Source organism: Numenius arquata, chromosome 5, assembly GCF_964106895.1.
Source record: "Numenius arquata chromosome 5, bNumArq3.hap1.1, whole genome shotgun sequence".
In the NCBI taxonomy this organism is placed as follows: domain Eukaryota; kingdom Metazoa; phylum Chordata; class Aves; order Charadriiformes; family Scolopacidae; genus Numenius; species Numenius arquata.
The window spans coordinates 1,905,926-1,923,623 of NC_133580.1; the positions used below are offsets into that span (position 1 = coordinate 1,905,926).

At 43.8% G+C, this 17,698-nt stretch overlaps 1 protein-coding gene across 1 annotated transcript in view; it reads left to right on the forward strand.

Annotated features, from left to right (window-relative positions):
* LOC141464295 (vascular endothelial growth factor receptor kdr-like) overlaps window positions 1-17,698 on the forward strand; it is a 131,346-nt gene that overhangs the window by 59,509 nt on the left and 54,139 nt on the right. The window contains exons 9-11 of the mRNA XM_074147101.1: window positions 1,421-1,596; window positions 12,646-12,796; window positions 15,696-15,801. Coding sequence (XP_074003202.1) covers window positions 1,421-1,596; window positions 12,646-12,796; window positions 15,696-15,801 — 433 coding nt within the window. The remainder of the gene's footprint in view (window positions 1-1,420; window positions 1,597-12,645; window positions 12,797-15,695; window positions 15,802-17,698) is intronic.

Sequence of the window (17,698 nt, forward strand, 5' to 3'; positions counted from 1 at the left end):
ACCTTATACGTCTTTAATTGTATGAAATCCTGTAGCACAGCCAGCCTGGCAGAGGAGGTGGCCTGGGGGAGCCACCACCTGCCCAGTGCCCTTTTCCTTGGCCATTTGCGTGCCATTGGGGGGGCTGGCAGTCAGCAAAAGGCATTGGTCAAGGATGGGTTTGCTGCATATTTTTTAGCAGTCAAATAACACGAAATTCTCTAATATTCGGTCAGTTCAGTGAAACTGCTGCTGCCAGGAGATATTTTTAATTGTTGCTGTTATTTAGGAGATGGGAATGTTTTTGTGAGTTGAAGTGGGGACCATCCCCCTTTTCTCTGCCAGGGCTTTGTTCTCGGGGCCCAGCGTGGAGCTGCTCGGGAGCTGCTGGGACCACCAGAGCTGCCTCCCCTGCCTGTCTGAAGCTACAGCTGTTGATGTTGGAGGTCTCTCAGGCCAGTTGTTTAAACGACTGTAAAGGAGGTTTCCAGCATTCTCAGGCAGTAGGACACATGCCCCAGCCTCTCCTTCCACCAAGCCCAAAGCTCTGTGTGTGGCAAAGTCTAGCTGATTTCATATTCATAACCCAAATCTGCATATGGGATTAGCAGTGAAGAGGAACCTGCTCACTCAGACTCTGCTGTCCTTCTCTTAGCTAGTGGAGTTCAAGATTGTGGATTCCTCACTGACCTTCCTATTGACTGTAAATTCTCCAGGTCACAGACTTCAGCTTTTTCAGAAACAGTAAAGGGTCATACATACCTAGTGAGAGATAATTCTGCTTAATTAATATCTTGTTTTATAGAATCAGAGAATCATAGAATTGTCTGGGTTGGAAGGGACCTTTAAGATCATCTAGTTCAACCATCAACCTAACTCTGATAAAAACCATCACTAAACTATGTCCCTGAGCACTATGTCAACCCGGCTTTTAAATACCTCCAGGGATGGTGCCTCAACCACTGCCCTGGGCAGCCCATTCCAAGGCTTAAGAACCCTTTCAGTGTAAAAATTGTTCCTAATATCCAATCTGAACCACCCCTGGTGCAACTTGAGGCTATTTCCATAAGTTTTAAAACCGATGACATAAATTTTGGCTAACCTGCACTTAGTATTGCACATCCAACATAATTTAGGGGCATCTAGATGTACATTTCTGATCACAGCTCAGCGTGCGAGAAGCACTGCTCATTCACATCCATTAAAATATCTTTTTCCTGCTTCTTAGATGAAGCCACTCCATAAAACTGCTTCTCAGTTTTAGTGTGGAAGGATAAAAGGAATAGATGTCCACTTCAAGCAGTGATTATAGATGTGTTTCCCTTGCTGTTTCCAAAGGATGACTCTTCCCCTCCTCCTAATTTGGGGTAACACAGGATTTCCGAGGGCTAATATGCTTGCATGTACATAATAATAAGCCTTGATGGGACTTTCAAAACAGGTACAAAGACGGCAAAATCATCAAGGATAACCACACTTGCTATGAGCCGGACCCAATCAAGTACAGACTGGGCATAAGGGACGTGAGACCAAAGCACGCTGGAAACTACACCATCGTCTTGAGCAATGCAAAATATGGCCTGTATAAGAACCTCACTATGCAGCTGGTAGTGACAGGTAAGACTTGAGGTTTAGAATGACTTCTACTTGGTTCTTTCTGGGTTTTTGTGTGATCCTACTTTACCAGTCAGCAGGAATGGTGACATTTCTCCATGTTTAGCTGATATGAGCTGATACAGCACTGTGCATAGATCACCACCTTATTTAGGAACCATCGAATATCCACTCATTTCACCACACGTTTAATAGAAACAACAGAATGGAGAGGTAGTATGAAGAGTTGGTCTGAAACTAGGTCATCTAAAGTCACTTTCCACTGAGATATTGCACCTTAGAAATAGCCTGCAGCATCTTTGTGTCGGGACAGTGTCTCCACAGAGGGAAGCAGAAATGGGTTGAAGGCAAACAAACTTAACAGGACTTAATTTTTAATAGGAGTTTGGGAGGATATCTAGTCTTGGAGGTCTTGGAGCTGAGGGCACAGTTTCCCAAGAGAAATGATGGAAGTTTTATCCCTTGAGACTAAAAACGAGCTTGGGCAAAGCACCGGAGAACATCCTGTTAGGACAGGAAAAGTCCCAGTAGGGCTGACGGAAGGAGCTAGATAAGCTACCCTGTCTTTTATGTCTCTCCATCATCCTGCTACAGAAATACTTTCTAAGTCTGTATTTTATGTATTGTCATTTATCTGCTGGGAGCACTTGAGAGACAGGTTCATTTTCAGGGGAATCTGGAAAAAACTGAAGTAAACTGTGGTGTGCACTGAAGCAGGTCCACTTGGCATAGAGGGAAAATAGATACTGGAATCCCATTTATTAATCTCCCTTGCTGGGACAATGGAAGACAGAGCCACATTGTCTCTGCACATCCACTGCCTCTTTTAATCCATGGAATTTGGCAACAGAGATTGAATCATGAGGCCAAGTAGGAGTTCAGAAGAAGTTAGCTCTTCTTCCCTTTGGATTTCCCGAGGTTCAGGCAGGGAGATAGATGAAGTTATTGAAATAGGTTTGCTTTCTTTTCTGTGGTGAATTCTTTTCTCCTTATCCTCTTCACACCTCAAAATATTCTCAATTATCCTGTTTTGCATATTTATGTAGTGTTGCAACAGGTAACTTCCAGCATTTGTGTTTTTCTCATTTCACCTCTCAGAAAGGAATAATGCCTAACAAACAGAGATCTTGTCACTTAGGCACATTTGGCCTATTAAAAATGCTAAATAAGATATTGTAGCTTAAACCACCTTAAACATACTTAAGCTAATGTATGACTTAGGAGCGGAGGGAACTAAGAACATGCTTATGGTCAGGTACTGCAGCTCAGCTGATGAGGAGGAACGTGTTAAGCTGCAGTAATTTGTTCACTTGAGAATGTTTCTCCATACAATGGTTTTGCCGTCCTGTTAAGAGAACGGAAACATTCAAAGGAAGAGAAAATTAAGAATGATAATAAACTATCTTGTCAAGGTAAATATTGGTGTTTGCATGCAAAAGAGAATGTTTACTTGAAGAGCAGCCATTCCTCAAATAGGCATATAAAAAACAAACAGACCTTGTTTCTATCAGTGAGATGCTATTTCAGGATTAAACCATCCCATGCTCCTAACTACAGCACAAGCCTTTCATCTTTATTGTATGTACAGTGTGTGGTATTGTGTCTCTCACACAGTGCATGCCTCGCCTGCTGCTCATCATTAGCCTTTCTGAGAGATCAGCCCAGCAGAGAAATCAGCCAGGAATAATTATTTAATTGCAAAACCACCGTTTCTCCCAAGTCTGCAAAATAACTCCAGCTACCGCCCGGAGAAGGTGTTGCACGGGGAAGCACGGGAAAAATGAGCAGCAAGAGTTGCTTTTCTGGTAAAAGAAAGTTATCCCAGAAATGAGAGCAGGCAAAGGGAAATATCTGCCAAGGAGTGCCGGTGTTTTTAAGCTAAAGGCTGCAAACAATGAGGATATTTGCCCTGACTGTAGGCAGGACTGACACAAAACACCTAGGAAATCTTGCCTTTGCCAGGCTCTTCTCTGCAGCACCAGTGTGATATGCTGGGGCTGAAGCACAAGGAGAGGGTCATTTTGCTGTGATGCATGTGGGTAGAGACCAAAAAAGGCAAATTTTCCTGTAGAAGCTTATCCAACAACAGCAAACTGTCTTTTTTCTTGTGCATTCAGTTAGAGCAAAAGGCTTGCTGCTTTTGCAGATCTGGGCACCATTTGCTTTATCTTCTAAAAGAATTCTGAAGCTCCAAACTGAACACAGATTTGAACTTTTCCCTTAACTCCTCAACAAATAACCTGACACTTTATCTCCCGTCATCATGACGGATACCCTGCTATCGCACCTGAGTAGAGTGAATTGCTTGGAGTTTCAGCAGACTTTTAGACACAAAGAAGGAGACCAAAACATACTTTCCAGCCATTTTATGCAGGGATACACAACCATGTACCAGCTCCCTATTACTGAAGAGTAATACTTATTTTTAAGTAACAGCATTGCTCCCCAAAAGCCATGGCCAGTCTTTTAAATTCCAGAGCTGCATCTATGAAAATGAGCAAGTTCTGTTCTGTGCTATTAAAGAGAAGATGAAAAATTATTTGAATAGACTTTTAAATGAGATGATAAATATCATTTGAATACGTTTTCTTTTCCTGCAAAGGGACACTGCATTGAAGAAATTCTAAGTAAGCGTACAGCCCCCTCTCCTGTGAGTCTTGTCACAATAATAAGATCGTTAGTGTTCCTGGGTATCACAGATCGGGTAACTGGCACTCAGCGTGCTGTCACAAACCCACCAATGGTGAATTCGAACTAGGTGTAGGGGAAGTTTGAAGTTAATAGTGTTGTGAATTGTTGTGCACGAATGAAGTATAAATAGCAGCAGGACTCATTCGTCAAATTGCACTATAATAATTTTTTTGCGGTGTATTTTATTCAATAATAATGGCAGCAGAAAAGAACCCTTTAAGCAGGATGAGGACGAGATAAGAAGTCATCTGCTTGAGCCCTGCAGGACAGGAGCTTATACGCAGTGTGTCTCCTGACCTGCCCAAAGACCAGCACTGCTCAGGCTTTTCTTGGAGTCACCTCCCAGAGACTTAATTAGTAGCAATCACAGCAGTTCTGACATAAAGCGTACACTGTGTGTGCAAGGTATTCCACTCCATGGTAAAATATTAGGAATTATTTCCCCTCCAAGTTTGATATGGCCATAAAACCGATGAGTATGATTCTATGAGTATCTGCAGAGTGCAGAGGTATCAATCATCTCGGCTCCACTGAGGCAAGAAGGAGCAAAATGGGCAACTTACACCCAGAGCTGCGGGGTGGGAAGTGACAGCAACACCAGCCCCAGGGGAGGACCTGGGTGACAATACGTAGGAAGGAGTACACTGCTTGGTCTGGAGGAGAATCCTGCTGCTATTCAAAAAATGTCCCTTTAAGAGGTGGCTTAGCTGTGCTTCTGGTCACCCCTGCTCCCACTGCAGCTGGAATTTAATCTTGCAGGAGCACATATCTCCCTTGTGGAGTCACCTTGGCTCATTCTAGGACTCCAGTCCCCAGGAGGTAGCTGATTGCATTTTCAAAACACTCCTTCTTTACATATTTACACATCAAACACTGTCCAACAAGCGGCGGGTTGCTGAGTTTTTGTTTTGTTTGATTAAATTCTTATTGAGAAAAGCTTCAAGAAAATAATGTCCTGAAGAATTTGGAAGGGAGGTCGCAAGGAGAAGGAACAATCCTAGCAAACAGCTGGTGGCTGCACATCTGAGCCAGCCAAGAAGGAGAAACGTGGGAGAAAAGAGTTATTCCGGGCTGGAGTACAAAGCTCTTTCAGAACAAAACATAAACAAAACCCCTCAAATCTATTTATGGGCAAGGAGGCTGCATTTCATTCTCACCCTTGCACAAGTCATCTGCGTGTATCAGGGCTCTTGCTGAGTCCTTTATGGAGCAGTCAGCATGCTCTGACCACCTCGTGGTGAGTGAAGATTGCATTGAAGCATAAGTTAATTCAAAAAATGGGATGAATAATCTCCTTCACCACTTTGCCTTTCTTCTTTGTCCCAAAGTTTCTCTCCTGCACTCCCTCAAGGCTCTTCCAGCAAATATTGCTTTGGGTTCCAGCTGCTCTAGTCAATTGAAATTACATTCCCTCGTAGTGTCCTTGATCCCCCAAGCTCTCGTGTTGTATCTATAAGAAATGCAGGATTAAGTGCTAGAAATAGCCTCTACCATAACCAGTGGTAATTCACAGGCTCCTTATGAATTCCCTCTCTCCTGGGCAAGGACTGGAATAAAAGGGGTGTGTGGAGAACTCACGTGTGCATTGCCATGTGCTCCTTGTTATGTCAGCGAGGTGACCAGCCCTACCTCCATTTGTTACTGGGGGGAATTAGCTCCAGAGCACTTAATGATGCAGATGTTGCCCTACTCTGTAGTCAGGCCAGCTCTTCATATTTGGTTTAGAATCAAAGGCAAAGGGAGTTCTATGCCTGACCTACTTTGGCTTGCAAGGGATGAGTTGACATCAAAGGAGTCCCCAGTGATCTCCATAAAAGTTAATAAATACACGATGATCCATGTGAACAATATCCCGTCACCTCAACCAGACCCAGAAATAGTCTGAAGAGGGAAATGAGCCTTCAGGATGAGGTTAATACGTTTGGGTTATGCCAGTTCAGAGAAAAAGAGCTCTTAGAGTGACGGATCCCAGTTAAAGCCAGTTGAAGGCAGAAGGGAGACTCCCACAGTCTCTTGTCCATGGAAGGGCCACTGAAATCTCTACGTTGGACACCGTTGCACTGTGAGAAATATGAATTTCTCAGGATTATTAGTGCAAAACCCAACTGATGTTTATGCTAAAGGACTGAGCCAGATACGAGAAGCAGGGCTACATAAAATGATCTACCTTCCCCTTGCCTCTGTGCTTCGGTGTCCTGCCAGGACTGCTTTTCCTTTGTGTATCTTATCCATCTCCCGCGTAGCTCCTTGGAGGATGACCCATTCAGGAAAAGTCCAAATAGAAAATCTAATTTTCCACCTTCTGGTCCAGTTGAGCAAACCAGAGACCCCGAAATAAAACACAGCCTGTCTCCATCCAACCGCTGTTCCGATGTGTTCCTCCCCAAGCCCATAGCTTTGCTTTTCTCCTGGGTCTTGGCAGCAACGGCTGCGGCCAAAGCTTTGGGTAGGCAGGACACTCAACTGAGGAGAGCAAAGGCAAAGAGATACAGTGCTCCGGCCCATCCTTCAAGTCTCATTCATCAGACAGAGGAAGGAGAGAAACAACTGACTTTTTCTGGGAGATATAGGAAAGAGAAGAAAAAATGCAGGCGCACAAACATACTGCAGTGAGCCTTTCCGGCACACTAATTATTAGCAAATTATGAAGAATTTTCTCACTGACATCATCCAAGCCCTGCACACTCGCAGCTCCGCAGTCTCCAGCCTCCGCTCAGCCTCTCTGCGCTCCCAGGAGAGCCCCTAATGAAAAAGTCAGATGAGCTATTTTCATTTTGTTAGAAGTAGCCAAAGCAATTTTAGGAAGAGGAAGGTGGGGGCCTGCTGGAGTTTGCCAGAAGAATCCGAAGCATTCAACTCACGTCTCTGCAGCAGCAATCTCTCTCTGACAGCCCTTAAAAACCAGAGGGGTGGGGGGAAGCTGGAAAGTGGCAGCATGTGGTTTCCACACTGTCTCTCAGCCAAGCCTGCAGGTATATTAACTGCTGTTTTTCTATTTTGAAACGCAGGCGAAGGGGGGCAGAGACAAAAATCCTAGAAAAGCGCCTGCTCTGCTAAGAATTAAGCAGCTCATCATTACACATTTGCTTTTGAACTCTGTTTAGCCCCAAAAAATAAGATGGGGAGAGACAGACAAAAAAAACCCCTTGATTTTTCCCCCCAAAGCTTGGCTGCATCAGGGTTGAATGACAGATCTGGGAAAGGTGGTACAGGACTGGAAATGACAGCTTTCCTCCAACAAGGTGAAGACAGATAACGTGCAAAAGTGACAGTACAAGGGCAGAAAAAAACCAAAGCAAGCTGCGCTGCCATTTTAACAACAAAATTCCCTGTAGGGTAGGTCAAGTGCCCTGTGATTTTTCTTAATATCTGTTCATACAGTACCCAACTGCCCGGTTTCTCTTCCATTTGCTTCCACCCTGCTGGCACCCCCAGCCCAGAACAGCGGGTTACAATGGAGCAGCAGGGTGTGCGTGCTAGAGATTAGGCAGGCGACCGATAATCGGTGACCCTAATTCTATTCCTGGCCCTGGTACCGACTCACGGAGAGATTTTGGCCACTCATTTCATCTTGGCATCTGCTTCCTGAGAGGTACCGTGGGGACAATGCCGCACACCCACTTCACAGCAGCCTGGGATGAAGTGCTGGGCAAAACAAAACCCAAAAAGCAAAGAGAACGAAACAAAGAAAACCACCCAGACAAAATCAGCTGGGCTCCAGCACAATGTTCTGTTCTGCCTGAAACAAAAGTTTTGTTTTCAGGTCATTTAACTATTTTTTAATTTCTTTCCTTTTAACAAAAAAAAAAAAAACAAAAAAAAACAAAAAAAAAGAAAAATAATTAAAAAAAAAAAAAGCCAAAGCACAGAGATCACTTATAAGCCGAACGCAGACAAAGTGGTTTTACTTTGGGGAAAATTTCAAGCTCATTTTCCCATACTGGTTGACCAGTCCAAACCTGTATTAATGAGTTTCCTTTCTACCATACAGAATATTCACCTACCTCAACTTGCAGAGCTTATATTTCCATTAAGTACCATACAAACATCAGCTGAAAGATTCTAAAGTGCAAATTATTTTTGCTTTTGGGAAACAGAAAGGATAAATAGGAAACAAATTGCCTCTCTATCAATAGTTTTAATGAAGCCCCATATCCAGCAAAGTACAGTAGGTTGAGACTAAATGCTTCCCTGGACCACTCTATGTTATTTTAATGATGTGCTTAATGTGAAAAGATTTTTTTGAAACCCAGTTTAAATGGTAGTGGGGAAGGTAAGTAAACAGCAGTTCAGGCAGAGGTCACTGGAAGTAAAGCAAAGTTTCTCTAAAAAAGGCAGAGAAACTTGCTGTGTGCTGTCCTCTATATTTGGATGCTCCTTTGGGTGACAAGTGTGGAACCCCATAATAACATCTGCAAGGAATTTAGAGATAGAAAAGAGCCTCTTTTCTAGGGGCAATGCCAGAGGGTCAATGTTCTAATCCTTGTACCTCTTATTTGCACCTAATGCCACAAACTAAAGATAACAGTAGGAAGTGAGATTTACATAATGCTGATCAATTTGAAAATGAAGTAAGGAGAACTGCTTTTTGATTGCATTTCACAGTGCAGCAGCAGCAAACTCTTTAGTTATTCAGGTCAGCTCTCACACCAGCAATTGCACCTCTGCAAAGCCAGTTGGGGATACAATCACACTTTAAACCAGAGAGGATGAAAACCCATTTATTTTGATACATTTAAAGCCATCTGAACACTGCGCGTTCCAAATGCAGCCAGAGAGGAGAAAGCTTTTAAGGTTTGTTTGGCTTCTGCTTGAGAAAACTCAGCCTGGGGAGGACAATGGCCCAGAGATGGGAGGTGGAGGCTGAAAGTCAGGAGGCAGATCTCGGCACTGGGGGGACAAGCAAGAAGGGGTAGGGAAGGACACTTCAGATCAGGAATGAGGTGTATTTAAAGATCTCTTGCAGCGCAGTCCTTTTTTGCATGCTTAAAAATCAGCAATACGCAGGCAAATGTATGTGTGTCGATGAAACCCACACTTTAGATGCATAATTTAAGGCGCAAGCAGAAACGTACTTAGATTTTGGCAGTGCTTATGAATGGATTCATACCCCAAGCCTTACCCCACACCTAAACACCAGAGAGAAGACAAACAAGAGTTTGTGCCTAATGCTGTGAGTGCATTAGGCATCACATAATGAGTTTGTGCCTCATGCTGCTTAGTAAGCAAACATGAAAGAGAAAGCAAAACGCTGTTTGCAGGAGGGAGAGAGTTACCTGAGAAATACACTGCTGGGTGGACCTTAGATAATCACTGGCTTTTGGCTAAAAACTCCTCATCACACTAATGCAGGGAACCTGCAGGTGCCAGCCCACAGAGCCAGCTCTCTATAGCCTGAGCAAAGCTAAAAGGCCAGTAGCCACCACAGAAACCAGTTAACTTGTTCCTGTTACTGATGAAGGCAACTTTTGTAAATAGGATTTGGCCCAGCAGCCAGCAAAGTGAATGGAAAAGCTTCAGTTGCCTTCAGAGGTGGCCAGTAAGAGGAAAAATGGCCGGGAGAGTGTGCAGACGTTTGGAGAGTTTTCAGCGCCCAAAATATGCCCCATACGAGGACCCCATATCTCCCATCCCAAACCTGGGGTGCCATGAGGCCAATGCCAGCACCCTCATGGGTTTGAAATTGTGGAAGGGCCTTCTCCCCTCTGTGGTAGCACCACATTAGCAGAACGACACCTACCACCATTCCAACCTTCACAGGGTAAAAGAGAGAGATGCTTATTAGAATTGCTTCAATTTCTGAGTGTCATGCCCATAATTAGCTACGACCCCACACTAACTGTGTTGTAAGGCACTGTGAAAGAAATGATGGGGAGGCATTTTTAGCCAGCCCCTCAAGTTTTAAGAAAAGAATTGCTTAAGCCTCAGAAATAATAGTTATTTCAATTGATGAATCATTTTGACTCATTTTAGGTTTCAAGTAATATTTAATAGTGCCATGCAGTAAAGCAATTGTGGAATTAAGGATTCATTCGTCACTCATGTGCGTTCTCACTTGAATTAGATCAAGTTAAAATTATTATTTCTTTTTTAGCAGAATAATTTAAATGACAGTCAACGTGTTCATCATTTCATCAGAAGTAGAGAAAAATCTCCCCTAATCTAATAGATTGTAACCAAACCTTGTCCCCCCCCTATTTTTTCACACACATAAAACCACACAAACATACTGTCTCCTTCCCCAAGTGGGTAAAGCTTTGTTCTTACAGCCAAGAAAACACAGCACTTGAATAACCTTTCACATAACACTTGAGTAACCTTTCACACTGAACTTAGAGTCTCTTTCTCCAAGTGAAAATCACACTTTTGAGGTCAGTCCAGAAATGCCCAACACAGGATTTGAGACTGAAAAGAAAAATGTCCAAGATAATGAAAAATGTGCTTCTCTCTCTGGGGAGTTTTTACAAAATTATTTTTATGATCAGAAATAATTTACTGATGTGAAATGAGATGCCAGTTACAAGGAAATTCAACATTCGTCCCCATAATTTGTCCTGTGAATTCCTCACAAATCTCAAAGCACTTGATCAGCCATAACCCAGAGCAATGGGGTGCAGGAAACCCTGTGTCCGTGTTAGAGACAAGGATGTGAATTCCAGAGACCCTGACCACAGTCTGAGATACTCTCCCGTCTGCCCCTTTCCTCATCTTCTCCTTCACGAAGAACCAATACCTCTCCCAGTCTGAAGGGACAAAGGAGCGAGGGTCGATTTTTGGAGCCTGATAGAACATCATCCTCAGGCAGACAGGGAAACAAGACTCAACCAAAGGGGATCAAAAAAGCAAAAGGGAACACAAGAGCAAAACCAAACCAGGCCTGTCATTTGGGTTCTTCAAGTGAAATGTTAATCAAGACCTAATGAAGGTTCTGATGGACCTTCTGAAGGCCTAATGAAGCAGATGATGTTTTTCTGTCACATGGGAGTTAGGATATGGATAAACCAACGACAGCCAATGGTCCTCTCATGTGGGGGATAAGGAAATGCTGATGCATTTTCAGGCAATGGTGAGGTCAGAAGATCTTTCAGAGTCTGACCTGGAAGCCATGAGAAATGAAAAGGATCCCACCAAGCCACGGGACCAACCTGGTCAGTCCACTCGTAAGAGTAGAGGGCTGGAAGGGAAAAAAAAGCTATTAAAAAAAAGAGGGAAAGGGCTCAAGATTGATGAGGTGGGCAGTAGCTCATATTTACATATCTGGGGCCTTCTTGACAGCAGAAAAAATAAGTTAACCCGAAAAATAGAAATCTAATCTACATTCACTTCCCAACTTGTCAAAAGCCCTCAGTGTAAAGCAGCCGCACTTGGCTGCACAGAGGTGTTCCACGGAGGGACCCCGACCAATAAATCTGTTTGATTTCCTGTTATGAGAAGCAGACAAAGAGATATGGCCAGGGATGGGCAGAGCTGTCTGCATAAGGGAAGAGCCTGTGCTTTCACCCCAAACTCAAACCCACCCTCTCCGAGGTTAGGAAAAGTTCAGTTCACTTTGGGGATTTTTTAGCATTATTTCTCATTTTTGCATATTCCCGTGGGAGCTGGAAGTAGATGGGACAAAGCATTTCTTTCCTGCTGGCAACAAGCAGCCCTGAAAGTGTCACACGAAGGTTTGTTCTTGAGAGATTTCCAGTCCAAGGGTGTGATCCTGCAACCCCTCCAGATGTGAATAATGCAGTGACATTTTTAATGGCTTTGCTGTTGGTGAGAATTTCTTGGCATCACTCTACAAGTGTTTTCTCCCCACCAGTCCTTCCTTGCTTTCTTCACCCCTTCATCCAGTACACGTTCCACATAAACAGAAAAGGAAAGCAAAGTTTTGAGATCAAAAAGACTTCTTTTTTTCCCAAAACCCTGGGGAGAACCTGCACAATGGTAACAATATTGCCAAGCAGCAGCTGTTCGATAAGGTTCCTCTCAGGAGGTGACATCAAGAAGAATGCCCACCCACAGTGCACAGACCTGCAGCCTGATCCTGTGGTCCCCGACCAATAGATGTTTCATGGCACAAATTTTCCAGAAGTAGAGCTGGTCCACAACAACATTTGCAAGCAGTTAGGATGAATGTGGTTGCACTTTGATGTATTTTCTGAAACACCACAACTAATACCCATGTTTCTGCAAATCTATACTTTTCAGTACAGCTGGTAATTTCCCTACAACTCCGGTAGCCTCACAAAATCATCCCTTAGTGATCACAGCAAAAAGGTTCAAAACCTTTGACGGAAACAGGACCGTGACCATGCATGTAAATTTGCTCATTTGCTTTTTCTTGTTGTTTTGTTTGTTTCTTTTTCCCTTTAGAGAGACCCAAAATCTATGAAAAGGAAACTGATTTTGATAAGATTGAGCGGGTGGAGTTAAGAAGCAAACACAAAATCCAGTGCACCGTAAGCGGGAATCCTGACCCGAAGATCGAGTGGAAGTGGCAGCCCTGCAGCCTCACAGACACGCTGTAAGTGGATATTCCTGTGGAGGAACGTGTTCCAAAATAGTTTAATAGTCTCAAGTCAGTTTTTCTTTCAGTACATCTTATTTGAGTTAAAAATCACAAGCAGTGATTTCCCACCTAAAGATCTCAAGGGTTAGGAACCCAGCAGTTGTGTTTGATCTTTTTGGAGTTACAAGCACCTTCTGTATTATGAGAATTGTGTCATGTTTAAAGTGACTAAAGATCAGGATTGAATTTTCTTTAGCTTGACCAGCAATGTCCCTCTAACTTACCAAGATTTTTTCTTTCACCTTTTGGATGCAGCCTACATGGTGGACAAAGAAAGAACAGATAGATGTAGAGGTAACACACTTTTTTCCACTGTAAGAGCTATCGTCAGGCAAACCTGCTAAAGGCTTGGCTTCGTTTAGTTGCCATATGGAATTTGTGCCACTTCCTAAGGGCTGTCTTCACTCGTGCACACTGAGCATGGGCTCCTGTGGCAGCATCTGCATTGCAGAAGCTGGAAGAGGCAGCCGACCCTTCACGCCTTACTGAGGACCCTTCTTTGCTGAAGTCTGGAGCCAGGGTGTGAAGACTCAGAAGAAAGTCACTGGGTCAAAATTGTCAGAGAGGGATGAGGCAAGTTACAACACAAGGTGCCTTTCGAGATTCACCTTGTACAAGTAGATGATCTCTTTGCTCCTGCTGTTACATGAGGGTCATCTGTAGGGAGAGGTCCTGGCTGAGGTCTGAATGCTCCCCCTGGTAGTCCCAGGGGACCTACAGGAGCCACATACAACATTTCTGACTGCATTTCAACTCTCCCCTGCAATGAGAGGGCTGAAGTCAGTTTTCCATCCCTAAAAAAAATGAAGGCAGCTCTAGGAAGCGAGAAAGAAAATTGCTGGGTGGTTCCTTATTTTCTCGCCATTTCAGTGCTTTTCCCAATGCTGTGAATGGCAAACCATGAGACAGGGGAAAATCACAAAGAGCAGCTCCTTTCCCAGGTTCTCTGCTGCAGCAGCCACAGTGATGTTGGGTGATCTAGTCTCAGATTGGGTCTAAAAAGTGCCCTTGTGTCCCTCCACAAGGGAGGTAGCTCGTTACCTCATTTAGGAATAAAATGGCAGAGATTTGTAGGCTTAGGTAGGGCTGTTGGCATGGCAGATCAGCAGAAGGCACACAAGCTGTGGCTTTGGAGGTGTTCAACAAGAGCAGAATGGAAACACCATAAGGAAAGAGGCCACACATTCTGTAGGAAAGGCAAAGAGATGACCTGAAATCTTTTCCAGACCTTTCTGTCTAGGGAGAGAGAATTGGTCATGAATGCCGAATTAAGCCAGATTCAAACCAGTGACCTGGTGGCAAAAGACCTCGTGTAACCCTCGTTCCAGCTCTCTGACTCTGTGATCTTATCAATTTAAATACAATTGCAGAGTGGCGTCTACCTCTTCTGGCCTCCGGGGCAGCCTTATCTTTTTCCAGCAGAAGCTGTAGGAGGATTCCTGTGGGAAATGACACAGACCCCATTTCCGTCTGTTGTCTCACTTCCTCTCTCTCTCTCTTTCTCTCCCCCCTCCTCACCAGTGCACTTCGAATCCCAAAACACTATCATTGTTCCTTAGAGCTGTGATGTGATTTGCTTCCTTTGAGTTTTTGCCCTTCATCCTCAAGACAGAATTGTGCCTTGCAGGAAGTCACTCAAGACATCTTCTAATTAGGCTCTTTTGAGAGCTATAAACCCTCCCTTGACCCAGGGTGTTAGCCGTGTGCCGTGTGTGGATTTGGCAAAGGCACGGCTGATTTATGGATTCATTTTCTGCAGCATCAGCCCCTTGATAATCACCTACAGAAGTCCATATTCATTTTAACTCCTATAATCCTAATATGCTACGGTGGGCTTTGAAGTGCAGTGCCTCTGGTGAGGCAGAGGAGGCAAGAAGGACCTGTTCCTGCCATGCTTTGTGATGAGCTGTGCAAGGTGCGATTGCAGCTAGTTGTGGAACTGAACCGACTTCACCAGCCTGCCGTCACGCAGTCAGTTTGTCCCACCCGGCTGTGCTGGACTGGAACTGAACCAGCAGCTTTACAATGAAAGGCTTCCTCAAGTCCCAGAGCTGGCAGCATCCTCAGCCAGGACGCCGGGAGCTCCAGCCTGGTTGAAGCCTTTGCTCTCCTTAGCACGAGAAGGGCTGTGTCTCTGCTCATTTCTTCCAAGGGCCGTAGTTGAAGAAGACAGAAAAGCCTTTTGCCTCAGATGGTGCAGATATACCTTTCCATATGACATGCTACATAGACTGCTCTTTGTCCATAATTCAAAACTAAGGATTGCTAACTGACGGAGATATGGCTATCTTTTGGGGAACATGCAATATTAAAGGAGCCTTCTGCTATAGTTAGCTCAGAATTTATCCATTCTGCTCCCTCAGCCTGCACTTCATGTTGGAAAGCTGAGCAGATAGCCAGACACGCTCAGTGACATTCACCTCCCCACGGTTTTGAATGACTGGTATTTTGAATTTTGAAATGCACCACGAGTGCTAAAAGAGCATTTACAAAAGCCACAACTGCATTGAGTTGGAGTATAACTCCTATTAGTCAGATTAAACTCACATGATTTAATTAGTTCTCCACTGTTTTCTATTTTCAATCTTTAGAAAATCTGGGGGGTTTCCTTGCTGGTCAAATACTGATCTTCACCTGTCTCTGTCAAGGTGCTTCGTAAATAATTTTGCGATGTTGCGATGAAGCAATACAGTAGTTTCACAAAGGGGTAAAAAATTCCAGCAGCAGTAGCTTTTAGGAGCTTTTAAGACCTAAGACTATTGTCTAAGAATGACATTCTCTCTCTTTAATGCCTCCCTGGGTTATGTGCAGTGAGTCAGGTTCTTGAACACCACCTTTGCTTTTCTACCTTCAGATGCAACCCCGATGGGCCAAAAATTGTGGTTCAGGAGAACATGTTCATAGGCAACAAGATCAGAAGCATTGAGAACATAACCCTAAAGCACGGGGATAAAAGAAAGGTATGTGTCTGATGAAAATCTGAGCAATGATGTCATGGAATAGCCATGGGCTTATGGAGGGGATGCTGTGTGGTTCCCAAGCTGCTGCGAGTTGTCAACATGCTTTAAATTCCACAGCCCTGGGATCATTTTCTGATCTCTGCTGTTTATAAATACCGGGATTCTGGCAATGATGTCACATACCCTGTTTAAAACTCTCCGAAGACTTTTGGGTCAAAAGCCTCTCCGTCTCCCTCAGTCTTGAGAAAGTGTAAGACCAGTTCAGTGCAAGAGGGGTCCTGTGAAGCGCCTACAACTGATAAGAACTCAGTTTATTAAAACGTTTAGCACTTATAGAGCACTCTGTCTTGCCCAACCTTGTCGACTCTCCCAGTAGGAGGAGTTACACAGCTGTGTAATTTAAGAGATTTATGGTGGCCAGAGAGAGCTGGCCTGATTTTCAGAGTAAGTGCCTGTGGTACCTGCCTGTTTCGGCTGGAGTTCTCAACATTTCCTTACCCGTTTGGGTTGCCAACCATGTTACCCAACCAGTGAAGGTGGAAAGACCTTCTTTCTACACTTCTCCACCTGGTTCCCCTTCCAAACAGCACTGAGAGCACGCTTCCTGCGCGACCTGCAAACATCCCAGTTCTATAAATGCCTCCCGGGTACCTGTGGTGATGCTGAGTGATACCATTTACACACGTCCAAGCTAATCCTTGAGGAATTGCTGTTCTGCTACAGACTCACAGACTTCTGGCCATGCTTTGGAGAAGATGCTCTGGTCTGGCTCAGACAGTTGTTTTACCCCTGTTGGACTTACAGAGGTTTGTGGCTTTAGGAGTGGGTTTGCAGCTACAGGTTTCGAGGTGGATGCTCCACATAGTTTAATGGCTAATCCTGAAAGGTGCTGAATGCTGCAGTTCATATCCTGGTATATATTTAAGCATATGATAATTCTTGGGCTACTCCCATGCTTAAAGTTAAGCACAAAGCTAAAGTGCTCTTCTGGATTGGGTCCAGACTAAATCAGCATCTAGCAGGATCAGTGCCTGAGCCATCTGCTCTTTCTCATGGAGACTTTCCAGCTCTAAACGTAATCTAAACCAGAGCTCTGAAAACATGGAGGTTGGGCTGGGAAGGAGAAAATCAATGTTCGCCTTCCATTCCCAAGTTTTCCCCTTGGTGGAGGATATTTATAAATTGGATTTATTTAGATGGCATAGTGCCCCTTAAGCTCTGTTTTTAATATATTCTCTATGAATTTTAGATCTTAGGTAAAAACAACTACAAAGTGCTAATTACTTGTAAAAGATGGAGGTCAATGACATGTACCTACAAAGTTTTTTCCTTTTCTAAGAGTTTCTGGTTGCTGCATGGACTGACAAGAGTTTTGCAGCTCTCATGGCTACTGTTGCTCTCCATACATACAGTCTGTCTAAATACATGATCTGGTGTCCAAGAGCTTAGTCTATGTCTGCTGATCAGTCTTAAAAGTTATTTTAGTCCCCATGTAAAAATGAAGAGTTTCACAATTGCTGTGACTCAAAAAGTATCTGTTGGTTGCTGAATTGTCCCACGTGGGATAGTGAGACACCTCAACAACACAAAATTAGAAACGTTTTTCTTTAGTTTATGCACATGTAAACCACTCTCATTACTTCTTTTACCAACTTTGCTGTGGCAAACATGCAACTGGGTGAAATTTTAGTCTGCTGGTGGACTTGAGATGGGATTTGGCTGCAGACTCTGGGCATCCTGAAGTGTTCATTTTTTAGGCATGTTCAAATGCTCAGCCTACAACCCTTTAACTTAAGCTTTTACAGATTTCATTATTAAAGTTTCATAAAAATACTTCTTTACAAGTTACATAATTTTACAATTTATAGTATATCCATTATTTTCATCTCCTGCTGAT